The sequence below is a fragment of the Drosophila subobscura genome, chromosome U (genome assembly GCF_008121235.1).
Source record: "Drosophila subobscura isolate 14011-0131.10 chromosome U, UCBerk_Dsub_1.0, whole genome shotgun sequence".
Taxonomy (NCBI): domain Eukaryota; kingdom Metazoa; phylum Arthropoda; class Insecta; order Diptera; family Drosophilidae; genus Drosophila; species Drosophila subobscura.
In genome coordinates this window covers 6,661,758-6,674,834 of record NC_048534.1, presented here as the reverse complement: position 1 = coordinate 6,674,834, position 13,077 = coordinate 6,661,758, and the positions used below count along the sequence as shown (strand labels likewise).

General features: G+C 44.6%; 3 protein-coding genes across 3 annotated transcripts; 1 reads left to right on the top strand and 2 right to left on the bottom strand.

Moving 5' to 3' along the window:
• Positions 1-976: 976 nt before the first annotated feature.
• LOC117901116 lies at positions 977-11,946 on the bottom strand. The gene is made up of 7 exons (XM_034811751.1): positions 11,893-11,946; positions 9,263-9,801; positions 8,882-9,208; positions 7,930-8,842; positions 7,501-7,864; positions 4,891-5,071; positions 977-4,822 (listed from the first exon to the last, which is right to left on the bottom strand). Exons 1-7 carry the CDS (start codon positions 11,944-11,946, stop codon positions 4,087-4,089), a joined length of 3,114 nt encoding a protein of 1,037 aa, XP_034667642.1. The 3' UTR covers positions 977-4,086.
• LOC117900857 lies at positions 5,187-6,098 on the bottom strand. Its single transcript, XM_034811377.1, has one exon. It carries the CDS (start codon positions 6,035-6,037, stop codon positions 5,270-5,272), a length of 768 nt encoding a protein of 255 aa, XP_034667268.1. The 5' UTR covers positions 6,038-6,098; the 3' UTR covers positions 5,187-5,269.
• Positions 6,100-7,228, top strand: LOC117900856. Its single transcript, XM_034811376.1, has one exon. It carries the CDS (start codon positions 6,155-6,157, stop codon positions 7,211-7,213), a length of 1,059 nt encoding a protein of 352 aa, XP_034667267.1. The 5' UTR covers positions 6,100-6,154; the 3' UTR covers positions 7,214-7,228.
• Positions 11,947-13,077: the final 1,131 nt, after the last annotated feature.

The window sequence follows — 13,077 nt, the reverse complement described above, 5'->3', positions numbered from 1 at the left end:
CGCGACTCTGCAGTGTGTGTCTTTAGGGGAGGGTGGCGAGCTAAAGGAGCGTGTTGGCGTGAGTAGTGTTGTTGATGTAGATGACAGATGAAGAAAAAATTTAAAATTTGACAAATAGCCGCTAAGTTGCAGATGTAGTACTGAGTGCCGGGTATAAAAGTTGTGACGCGTAAGAAGCGTCTTACACGTCCCTTATCGTTTTTTGTTGAACCTGATTGAACAACTTGAACAGCTTAAATGAAGCCAATTGAAAGTGATTAAACATCTAGAAATCGCCTTAACTCCGCTGTTTGACGTGCGATCTGGGCGTACCACAGTTCTCGTAAAGGTTTGGTTTTTATTTTGTCTTTTACATTCTTTATTTACCACCATTTGTTTGCCATTTTTGTTGGTTTAATACTAATTCACATTTCTTTGTTTTCAAATACATAATAATAGTTAATAATATTATATATGATGCCTGTACATACTACACGGGCATATACTTCACATACACGTTGTACGTTCTCTACTGAATTTCGAGTTATACTTTTCTGCTTCTTTTTGTTGGTAATACATTTTTTACCCTTAAAATGCCCACTTCTTTCCCCACGCAACATCAGCGCTAACATTTGCATGCGTTTTCTAACAATTGAATTGGTATTCCTTTCGAATTTTGTTTTTGTTGGTTTTTGTTAGCTTGTTGTTGTTTATTGAAATCTTGTTTCGTGTATAATTTGAATGTGTTTTCGTATTTAATTGGCTAACAAAATTTCGACTCATTTAATTGGAAATGTTGAACCATTTTTTTTTACGATTTTGCTTAAATGCGCAGAAATACTCGTACTTTTGAAGTAAACAATTTGCTTGCTTGTTGTAGGTTTGTAGTTTTTTTTTGCATTAGGTTTTTAGTTTAGTTTTAGTTACTTAATCGTACATTTCACTATTATATTGAAATTTAATTTATGCTCCTCGCAATCAACACATGCAGCTTATTAAAATTTTCATTTTGGTGTGCTCTTGTTAATAACATTTTGAATTAATGATTTGTTTGTATACGTATACTCGCATCAATGCCTGACATCTCCTCACATCTACGGCTACTGATGCCCGCCCCCTGTTCAGCAGTATGGCATGGGAGGTATAAAATTACTCCATTTGAGCAATTCATTCAACTTTTATTCGAGCGTAGATATAAAAGTTTCGTCCAACCATTTGGGTTTCTTAAAGCTTTTCCATATTCTCGTTTGTTTCCCCAAACAACTTCAGAACAAACTCACGCCTCGGGTACAGAGAGCTACATACATGTCTATACTATGTATTCTATGTAGTATGCAGGGATGTACGAGTATGTACTGTATGTATGTCTGTATATAGTATATGTATATTGTAGATATATGCTGTCCATGTTCACTCACTTCTAGTTTACTAAAAATCTACAAAATATAATATTTGAATTTGTCTCTCTTTGCTAAATATATTCTGCATATATGTACATATGTATGCACTATATGTAATATACATACATACATATGTATATACACGTATTGTATTGATTGTTTAACATTAATACATACATATTTCTTTACTTTGGTGTTTGGTGATTCTTGATGAGGTCAACTTTGATTTGTTTTACTTTGAAACGTTTGCTTTTCGTTTAATTTAATTTAATTGTATTAATTTTTTAATTCATTTGTTTTCATTTAATAATGTTCTTGTTTAATTATTGATATGTGCCTTACTGTTTTAAGTTGTGGTTAATATGAACTCTGGCTTTATATTCTCTTCTTTTATATATGTATGTATATTATTGAGTTCTTTTTTTGTTGTCAGATTTTCTTCTTTTTTTTTAATAATATTCAGTCTATATAAACATACATTTATACATTTACGCTAAATGTAGGAAAACAAATTGGGAGAAACGAGGGAACAATTTAATGACACAATTACGAAGCACATTTCCAGTTCTGCAAAAACCTCAACCAAAACTGGTTAAATTTCTCTAAAAAAACTTGGGGAAAAATAACATCAACCCAATGCTGAACATCAAATAAGAAAAACATCCTGGAGATCTGATCTGTGTGTGTGTCTTCTGTATGGGAGATCTCTAGAATATGAGCGTTCTGTTCATGTAAATCTATCAAAAATTAATTGAATTACTTTACTAGGCTTTACATTTTTATTTTATTTTGTGTGTGTGTTTTTTATTTATAATTTTAAGTGTGTATGTATGTATGTATGTACGAGTATGTATACATACATAGCTAGGGGATGCTACTTGGTTGCACTTCGACTTCTGTATATTAGTTAAATATGCTTTGTAATTGCATTTGTATTTGGTTTTGCTTTTGCTTGTTAACACATTCCTCTTGACGAGTTTTATTCATTGCATTTGATTTTGGTTTTCGTTTCATTGTTGTTGCATTTCGGTTTAAGTTTACTACACTTTTATACGAGATTTGATTTCATGGTTCAACATTGCTTCCCGCCCGTCATTGCATTGGGGGTTGCCTATGTATGCATTTGAATATAGATAGAATTCGTTCAACATATATGAAAATCAACTATTTACATACACATAAATAGACACACACATATGTACATACGAGTATGGGTACTACCATTTCCATTTTCATTTCCATTTGGTTGTAACTCTAATCACTTGCTAAGTGTTTGCAATTTGGGTCTTAGGATACTTAGGATAATGCTGTAACAGTGCTGTCCGTATGCTTGAGTCACAAGAAACAGAAACCAACAAAACGGAAAACGAAATACGGAAAACATTTTGAGCCCCTCGTTAGGTACAGGAATTTCGTTAATTTGTTTGTTTGTTTGTTTGTTCTGAGCAAAAAGTATAGATCTTACTTAATTACTTTCAACATTATATGCTAAAATACTTCATTTAGATATATTTATATACTTTGTTAATAATATTCTTCGGTCGTGCTTTATATTGTAGAGTTATTTGTTGCAGCGTAGTGCTTGCTTGGAAAATATCCATTGAAATTATGTATTTTTATGTAATCAACTTACTAAACACTAAGCAACTCAATGCCAAGCATACATACATAATGCATATCTTAAAGTTAAACTTTACTCTTCCTCTAAATACAAATATCTCCTAGTGCAATTTGCGCCACTAAAACTGCCAATTAAATTTGCCAAGTCCATGCACAGTGCACACTGCACACCCCAAGAGCAGATAGAATGTCAGATTCTAATTCTTGTAAGCTATATTTATGTATTGTATTTTTTGTTGTCAGACTCTGGGCTTCTTGGGGCCGCGTGCATGTGCATGTGCCTGCTCTACACCTGCACCGATATATAAAATTTAGGCGGATAAATGGGAAATAAACTATGTAAAAAAGAATACTTAAGCAACATAATTATAGGCAGTATGTGTTTGACATGTTTGCTGTTGTTTGGTTGTTCTGGCTGTTATTCATAGGGAGTATGGGCCAAACGTATTCAACTATTTTTGTGGAACGACAATCTTGAACACAATTGATGCATTTTAAGGTATAAGTATGTAACTGAGCTTTAACTTAAGGTGCTATTGTGAGTTGTAACATATCCATGTTCAACTTAGTCCATTAAAAGTGTTTAAATTTGTTTGGAAATTGCATGCAGCATCCAGGAGCAGCTACAATACGGATAGATAGCCCCCCCAGCTCGAGGGGGATATCGCTGCCCCTTGGCATGTGCATGCAGCACTAAAGGAATGTCCCTAATATTCTAAATTTATTCCATATTACGGTCGACAAGCGCTGCTCCTACACCACTGCTCCTCCTGCAAGTCTACACACATTTAAAAAACTGGCAAAGCTTTTACAAAATTACGAAACTACTTTTACAAACTACAATGCCGTACAATACCAAGCGGAATGCTGATTCGATCCGATCCGATCTGATCTGGCAGATACATAGTTGGGAATTGGGAATTGGTTATTCAAAGCAACTCTAAAGCTAACCACTGTGCCCGCTGCAATCGGCGAGGTGGCGCTGCTCCTCGCTGATGGCATTGCGTGTCGCCTCGCACTGGGCACAGTGCTTCTCCAAAAACTTCATGGACAAGTGGAACGTATACCGGTGCCGGGTGCATCGCCTTTACATCTTATACTCGACGATCTTGTTGGGGTTGAGGAACTGCTCCCGCTGCGACGCATCCAAGTGGGCTACGGTGCGCGTCAATGCCGAGCCCGAGCCCGACCCAGAGGCCGACTTGTGTTTCCCGGACACATCGCCCACGACACTACCTCCACCTCCACCTCCACCTCCACCACCACCACCACCACCACTGGTGCGTCCGGTGTCTGTGCCAATCGGCTGGTAGACTCCCTCCGCACTGATCACCCCCACATTGACGCCAGCGACCACGGGCTGCTGCAGGTAGCCGGAATACTGTGGCGGAGCCTGGTAGTTGGCTGGCGGCTGCTGCTGCTGATGCTGCTGTTGAATGCCGGCCCGCGGCTGCTCCGTGTGCGCAATGGGATATTGCTGCTGGTGGGCATAATCCTGGCTGCTGCCACCGGCGCCAACACACACAGAAGTAGCGGCAGCCATCGAACCACTGACCCCGCCTCCAGTGCCGCTCACATTGCCACCCATGCCCCCTCCGCCCATGCGAGAGCCAGAGTCATCGTTTAGACCCTCGCCCATCTCACCGTCCCGATTGTGCCGGCCCCTAATACAGAGCTTGGTGAACAACCAGACCCGGCCTCGGTACAGTAGATAGCAGCAGAAGTGGACAAAGAAGGTGAAGATTATGGCACAGGCCGTAACAATAATGGCCTTGCCCGGCTTGGTCCAGTCCATCATGGGATAGATGGCAGTTTGATTTTTCCTAAGCGAATGGATCACAAATCAATAAAAAAAACAGTCGCAATGCCGAACAGAAGTGCCACCACTCACCTGTCTGTGCCGCCGGCCAAAAAGTAGATGCCCGTGAAGATGGCATATGCCAGGCCGATGCCCGTGGTGAAGTATGCGTGGCTCATTTTAATCGGATGCCCCACAATGGCCAGATCGATGAGCATTATAATCGAGTTCAGCACATGCACCATAATATTCAAAGTATCAATTTTGTGAATTTCTGAAAGTGGAAGGCAAATATTAGGAATTGAAAATAGACAATGATTTTTGGCGTGGTGTTTCCTAAAGATAATACTCTTAAATCCATTTATAATCTTTAATCGAGTACACTTTGGCATGTTCAAACAAAGAGTGTACGAATGTGGATCTTAATTTAGTTTTGGAGTTACTTTCCGACTTGGAAAGGTGAGTCAGGGGCTCACATTTCGCTACGACCCACACGAACCAAGAGTTGTACGGTCCGCGAGCTGAGCAAGTTTTCAAAGGCATAGTCGACTTCCGCGACAGCATCCAGGAAGGCATAGCAGGCGAGGTAGTCGATGAGTAGAAGGACCGCACAGAGGGGTATATCCAGATAGGGAGACTCGCTGCTCCAATATCCGTTGATCACCTGCGACTGGAAGAGGAGCATCGGGCAGACGACTGTCCACAGAACACAGTGAGCTAACCACACATCCGCTGTTTCGGTATACTCTGGGATGTGGTCCGAGATGATTTTGCACAGCACAAACATAACTATCGCTAAACAGAACGAAGTAAGGGCAATGTAGATCAGCGGGTGACACTTTGGTGGCAGCCAGTAGCCAAGCAGCAGCAGTAGGCCCATCATTACGATTACTTCCAGGGCCAGCAGCACCACATGGCCGGCCGTCTGCTCGGGCAGCATTGAGGCAGTGCCCAAGCCGAAAAGAACAGCCATGCAGCAGCTCAGTATCCAGTTGACCGGAAACTTGCGACGCAGGAACATCACATTCACATAGACAAACAGGCATAATAGGCCAAGGCTGAAGCAGGAGTAGGCAGCTGGGCAGCAGCGTTCTCCGGGCTCGCTGTTGATAAAGCCAAAGGAGATGATCAACAGGCTGCTGATGAATATAAACACTAGGGCCGTTCCATAGATCCACAGATACAGCCGAAGTTTGGAGTGGACGCCGCCCCCCCTTTCGCCATTTTGTGGATCACTCATCGATGTGAGCCCTTTTCGTGTTTGATTTGCTTTTCGACCCTTTTTTTCGACTCTGTCAACTGTCAGTGTGTTGGTTGAGGCAACTGGGGGGTACGGGCACTGACACTGACAGGCAACATGTCAAGTAACAAAAATAAATCCGTCTCTAGCCCGTTTCCCCAGCGGGTGTCCACAGCGCAGCAAACGGATTTGACCTCAAGACCGGACGAGTACGACGATGATTCAGTGTTTGACCCGCATACTCCCAGCCCTCACGAGGACATCCTGTATGATGACGATCCATACAACAACGAGCCGTATCGCAGCCCGGAAGAGCTGCGAACATATGACGAGATCAACTATCCGGAAGAAATTAGAGAACGAAGTGTTAATCCCTACAGGGACACTCTTTACGAGATTCAAACGGAGACGGTGTACGTCGACACGGGTCCAGAACAACCCAAAACAATTCTAACAGGTGCCAGGGGACCCTCTAGGCTGGCCTTTCGATGCTACGTGTATATCCTCATCATCGCCCAAGTGGGTCTGGCCTCGTTGCAATGGATGTTCGCCACGTACGCCTGGAAGCCCATGCTGCAACCCATCGAACGAAACATGAATTTGCTGCTCCTGTTCCTGGCGTGGCTCAACCTCACCCTGGGCTTTTTCGGCTTCCGGCGGCTGCAGTTCACGTTCCCCCTTAACTGGATAATCTTTGTCTGCATCTTCGAGAGCCTCACCCTGGCGGTCATGTGCCTCAGCGCCAGCGAGCTAACGCTCACATGGCCCTACCTTGTGGCCGGCATTGCTGTGCTGTTTATCTACACCCTCCTGGGTCTCTGGGTGCCGAGAATGCTAACCGCCGACCTCTGGATTCTGATATTTGTGAGCATCACGGTGCTGAGTGTCTCCATTATTACGCTCGCCGCGGCTCTTGCCATGCACCACTATGTGCCTCTGAGCTTGTGCTTGATCATCTTCGGACCTTGGGCCATGTACAACTCTCAAAAAGTGCACGTAAAAAAGCGATCCGGCTTCACCACACACCAGTACCTGGATGCAGCCGCCAAGGTGTACATTAATTTTGCCATGACAGTCGGATGTATTGTCTGCATGAGCCACATGTCCATCTACTATTTGGAGGCCGACGAATGCCGCAACAAATGGTTCTGTCCAAGACAATCGATGATGCCCTAAGACTGCTGTATTTCTAATTCTAATTTATTATAATCTGTTGTGTATGTGCTTGGGCTCAAGTCTATCCGTCTATGTTTAAGAAAATTGTTAGAAATAAATTCATGTCAATCAAAATAATTTAACGAGGAAATGGAAGTACATTAAATCGCACAAATCATGAGAATGTGATGTAATTTATATTGGATTTAAATAACAATTGATAGTTAAAATATTTTCAAAATATATCCGTTCCAAAGCAATAACTCCCCTTTCTTCCCTGCCTTTCACAACACTGTCAACTGACTTACCTGAATTGTGTACGAGTAGCCAATAGCACATGGTCACAATGAAGGCATAGACAGTGGCACAGGTGTAGAGGACCCAGTAGAGATGATGCAGACGACTCTTCTTGGCTTGGCGCACGATCTCAAAGTCCTCGCGCTCCACCATCATGCCCTGGGTTACGATCCAGGCGGCAAGCCAGGCCTGCACCGTGCAGAACAGTAGGCCCCAGTGAGTCAGATAGATCCACCACTTGGCATAGTGATGCTCAAAGTGCTCCTCGGTGCGCCCAATGTCCAGCAGGGAGCAGACCAGTGCTGCCAAGCACGTGATGGCTGTTATCCACCGATAGAACAGGTACACAATCCGCACCTGCGTATTCCGCTGCCACTAAAAGAGAGAGAGAGACACAGATCTTTCGTTGTGGCATAATTTCGATGTGGTCCGACACTTACCTGGCACAGATAAAAGTTGTGCCGATGGACATGGTCCGGCGTGAACTCCGGGAAGCAACTGTTCCACAATTTGCTAACCATCATTCTCTGGTTGCCCAGGCAGCTGGTGGCGTCGTTGGCAAAGTGGTTGAAGCCCTCGCAGCTGTCCTGCGATGGATACTGATACGAGTGATATGCCTGCTGCTGCTGGCCCTGCGATTGCTGCGGTGTGTGCTGGAACTGCTGCTGCTGCTGTTGTTGCTGCTGCTGCTGCTGATGGTGATGGTGGTGATGGAATTGATGTGGGTGCTGTTGCTGCTGATGCTGCTGCTGCTGGTATTGGTATTGGTGATAGCGTTGCTCAACCGTTTCGCGTTGCGACTGACCGACGCCACCACCACTGATGCCTGTACCGCCTTCCGTACCGCCAGTGCCTCCTCCGCCGCCTGTGTTAGCAACTCCTCCTCCTCCGGCTGCGGCAGCGGCTGAGCCGTGCTCCGTCTGGTATTCGTGTTGCGGCGGCGTCTTGTGGCTGTGTATGCTGGCCCTGCTGCTGCCGCCTGCGCCGCCGCCGCCGTAAGGATGCAAAAAATCGGGCAGGTCAAGAATGTGCGCCAACTGTGTGGCAACCTCCTCGTCGTCCTCGTCGTCGTCCTCCTCGGCCTGGTGCTGTAGAAAGCGCACTTCCTCGAGACTGTCACAGTCCGTGGAGAGTAGGGCCGCTGGCAGGCACTCCTCGAGCAGGTCCTCCTCGTCTTCGGTTGTGCTGGCAAAGCCCGGCAGATAGCCGTAGTTGTCGTAGGCGTCGTAGCGCCTTCGGGGAGTGGCTTTGTAGCGATAGCCAGCTTGCAGCTCCTCCGCCGCACTAGCCGTGTATTCCTGGAACGGCGATAGTCTGGCTGTCGATGATGCTGTTGCTGCTCCTGCTGCTGTTGCTCCTATGCTCGCTCCTAAACTTGCTCCTGTGCTGGCTCCTAGGGCCGTTGCCGCTGTGGCTTGGGGTGGAAGCGTGCGAGTGCTTCGGCTGCTGAAGTAGTAGTCGGTGGCTACGCTCGGCGCCGGTGGCGGCGGTGGTAGGGCTGCCGGCACAGGGAGTGGCGGCAGATAGCCCGGCGATGTTCCGGCTGATGCTAGCAGTGGAGTGGGCGAGGCATCAAAGTTGATCAAAGCCGCTGCCGGATAGCCGCCGCCGGTATAGGCTCCCAATCCCCGATACGGATATGGATACGGGGTTGTACCTGCGCCGCCGCTGCTGGTTGTCCCAATGTAAATGTGCGCCGACGTAGAGGGCAGATGGTACCTAAAAAGAGAGTCCATAAGAACCATTCACGTGCATATTGATATGGTTACATACCAGCTGGCTAGGTTGCCGCTGCCCAGACCGAAGCCCAGGCCCAGTCCCAGACCCAGGCCGGAGCTGGTGCTGGTGCTTCCCCGACTGAAATAGTAGCTGTACTGCTGCTGCTGCTGTTGCTGTTGCTGTTGTTGTTGTTGTTGTTGCTGTTGCTGCTGTTGTAGCTGGTGCTGCTGGAGCAGATGATGTTGCTGCTGTTGCTGCGGTAGGGTCTGTTGCAGTTGCGGCAAAAGTTGCTGCGGTGCGGCGTAGTCGTAGTGGCTGCCGGAGAGCCAACGCTGCCGCACGGGCGAATAGCTACTCTGGGCCTGTTGGCGCTGGCCGTATAGAAGCTGCTGGTGCTGCTGCAACTCCCGTTCGATCTGTTGCAGCAGCAGTTGTTGCTGCAGCTGCTGGATTTGCAGTTGATGTTGCTGCTGGGCTAGCAATTGCTGCTGCACTATCTGCTGGTGTTGCTGCTGCGCTTGTTGCTGCTGTTGGCCACTAATTGGCACCGGTCTAAGGTAAAACTGCGCGTAATCCAATGTGAAGGCGTTCCTCTACAACTTCGCCGCACGTCCACCGCAGCACACACACTCAAACTCACACTTGCCAGTTAATACTCTCTTCGGCTTGTTTTTTCTCCTGCTCCTTCTTTTGCGTCTGCTTCTGCTCCTGTGGCTGTTGCACGTTGCAAGTGGTCTCGGTGGCTGTGACTGTGACTGTAAGTAGACGGTGAGCAAAGGATAACGATTAGAATTGAGTTGAGTAGACTACCTTTCACGGCTGACTTCATAAGACACTAATTAGGCAGGCATCAAGCGTATGTATACGCATCATCATACGCCATGTGGCCCAAGATGGCGCGAAATGAAAAAATCCCTTGACTTAGAAAGCACTTTGGCTTGCTTTGACACTAATTTACAGTGGCAAAGACGCCCTCAGCTCTGAAAGAGAATTGAAAGGAGCCGAGATAGACAGTGCGATACCAGCCAAGTTGTAGTTGAAATGAAAGTAGTTTGGTTACTAGAAAGCACAAAAAAACGAGGAACAACGTTGGGAGACGCTTCGCACGCGGAACAACTTTTATACCCGATACTCAGTCAGTAAATATGTATGCACAATATTTATGTACTAATTTTACATTTTACATTTATTCTATTCACATAATGTACATCTACATGCTGATAAAGAATATATATACTTATGAAGTCGGAGGCACAAGCCATAGTGCTGAGCGTTAAAACTCTCATCTCCCTGCCACAACCGAACCGAACAAACGTCAGTGGTTCAAATGCTAGTAATGATAATTACATAACAGCATATCCAGCAGACTGCTTAGGATTTTCGGACTCAACAAACGATAAAGATAACTGAAATAAGATTGCCAAGTAACCAAAAGAGAGGAAATTTAATAATTGTCTGCAAAAAGACAGATCTTAAATAAAATTGAAACAAGGCTCAAAAAAAAAAAATAAAAATTAAGTCGGAATCGTTTCCTTACCCTATTTACTCTTCGAGTACCGGGTATAAAAAGAAGCTAAACCTAACTAAGAAACGTCTCTTTACATCGCGGCTTAAACATACATACATATATTCCATTCTCAGTCTGTCCTAGAGCTTGCTAAGCAGTCTTGTTTCCTCTAGATATAATTTGGAGAATGATCTAGAGAACATTTAAATTACTGTTTCCGATTGTATCTCTTTAGCTGACTGTTTAAATCTCAATCAATTTCTTTGGCACTCCTATAAGTGCACTTTGAATAATAATTATTTTTATTAGGATTTGAGTTAAATTTGCAAAAAATAGAATATCACAAATGCAATATTAAAATCCACAAAAACTTACTAATTACCAAAAAGTTATCTAATTCAATTCATTAATGTGAGTTGATGTGCTTGGAAGTATGCCAACTTATGCACACTTTTGTGACAAATATTTGTTAGTCACAGAGCCTGTAGAAATCATTGAAAGTTCTTCACAGAAAATATATACTGATAATCATCGAGCAACTTATCTAAAATAGATTAGGGGATTGCAATAATAAGTGGAGTAGTCGTGAATGTTGAATGTAATGTATGCCTTGGCCAAGTTTAGGCTAAATTGCAACTGTTGCTTTGCTCGTGAGCTGCGCCTAATGGCCTTTGCCAGAGTCTGAAGAGCAATGAAATCAAATAAAATCGCGCGTGCCTCAGCGAAACGCAAAATGGCGGCCAGGAAGGCCCTTTGCGGCCATTTTGGTTGCGTTGCTTCCTCGTTTGTGAATTGAGTTGCCGCCAGTTGAGTTGTCTGCATGAGAGTACAGGGCGTGGGTCGGATTGGGAGTGAGAGAATGGGAGAGTGAGTGTGCGGCGTGGTAAATGGGGCAGCTAAATGCATTTGGGTGGTATCTGTGTCTGTGTCTGTGGGGGGTGCCTTTTGACGTCATCAGCAAATACTCTGTCTGCTCTTGTTGCTGCTGTTATTGCCGTTGTTTACACAGCTGCTCTGAGGGTCGCATTTAGTTGTTGCAGCGACTGGTTGTTGCAACATTTACATTGGCAATTTGCTTGAAAAAGCACTTACACCAGCAGCAGCCTCCTTGTGGGTGCACACACACACACACACAGAGGAACACAACCAACACACATACAGACACACTGACGCTTACGTGCACACTTCCGGCCACAAGTCTGTGCTTGGGCCTAACCCGAACTTCCGACATTGCCACCATGTAACGAGTACACTTGATTCCATTGGGTCCACGTCCACGTCCACCTCCATGTCCATGTCCACCACCATTCCACCTCCACTCCAGTGACAGTGGCAATGTATCGATTTCGCACTAGTTTGTTAAATATGTAAATTCCCCCCAGAGCTCTTTGCAATTTATCTTCCTGCTAAGAACCTGACTGAATTAGACAACTTTCCGGGCTGATATACTCCCACAATGGAAATGTTTGTGTTTATTATTGTATAAGATTTTCCATTCGAGGGCATTCAAGATTCGTTTAATTCACACTGTGATTGTTTTCTCACTTTTTTTTTTGCCTGCAAACTTGATTCAACTTTGTGTTTTCTTTTTCTTTGCTTTGTGTTCTGTTCTCTCTTTTTTTTGGTACTCACTTTGTGTTTAAAAACTTCGTTTAACTTGTGTGCAAACTTTTTGCTTCAATCATTTTTACTTTCTTCTGTTTGACGGCAGCCAGAGAAAGAGACGGCAAACATATATAAATATAGTATATGCATGTTCATACACATAGCGAAAGCGAGAGGGGAAGAGCGATAGAGAGATGCTGACTGAAAGTGGGAAAAAAGTTTTTTGTTCAACATTCTGTTAAAGTCTGCAACCCTGGGTGTTTATTTATAGTCCTCTGGCCAAAAATTTGACAATAGTTTGTTCGCAGTGGCAATTAGAAGCACGTAGCCACGCCGTTGCAGGTCATAAAACCCGCAATGAGTTACGTTATGTACGGCTACAACGTTGCAATTGAAATGAAAATTGAAATTTAATGGCTCTGAGCAGAAATCGCGCTGTGCTGAATCCTGGGCAGAGAATGGCAAGGGAATGGCTCAATAGTCGAGCAATTGTGTGCATAAAATGCGTCATAAATTCATTCAAGTGGCCTGGGCAGGGACAGCACGTCGTATGAGCGATATTTGATGAAGCCGAAGGACGACGGTGACGAAATGTTCCGGAGCCGTAATCCCAGAGACAACATTAATGCTAATTTAATTACAAAAGCGTGTCTATGCCTGCCTCTCAGGCATTGTCTTTGCTCTTCCGCTTTCACCATCATCCTCCTCCGGCCGTATGTGGCTGGCCTGGTACCTTCTTTAATGTTGCAAACGTACT

What these genes read in the sequence shown, in the direction of transcription:
- LOC117901116 (XM_034811751.1), bottom strand. Translation starts at nt 11,946, where the DNA reads ATGTCGGAAGTTCGGGTTAGGCCCAAGCACAGACTTGTGGCCGGAAGT. An exon ending in AGCGGCAACCTAGCCAGCTG is followed by an intron (nt 9,209 to 9,262) that starts GTATGTAACCAT and finishes CTCTCTTTTTAG; the next exon opens with GTACCATCTGCCCTCTACGT. An exon ending in ACAGCGGCAACGGCCCTAGG is followed by an intron (nt 8,843 to 8,881) that starts AGCCAGCACAGG and finishes GAGCATAGGAGC; the next exon opens with AACAGCAGCAGGAGCAGCAA.
- LOC117900857 (XM_034811377.1), bottom strand. Translation starts at nt 6,037, where the DNA reads ATGAGTGATCCACAAAATGGCGAAAGGGGGGGCGGCGTCCACTCCAAA.
- LOC117900856 (XM_034811376.1), top strand. Translation starts at nt 6,155, where the DNA reads ATGTCAAGTAACAAAAATAAATCCGTCTCTAGCCCGTTTCCCCAGCGG.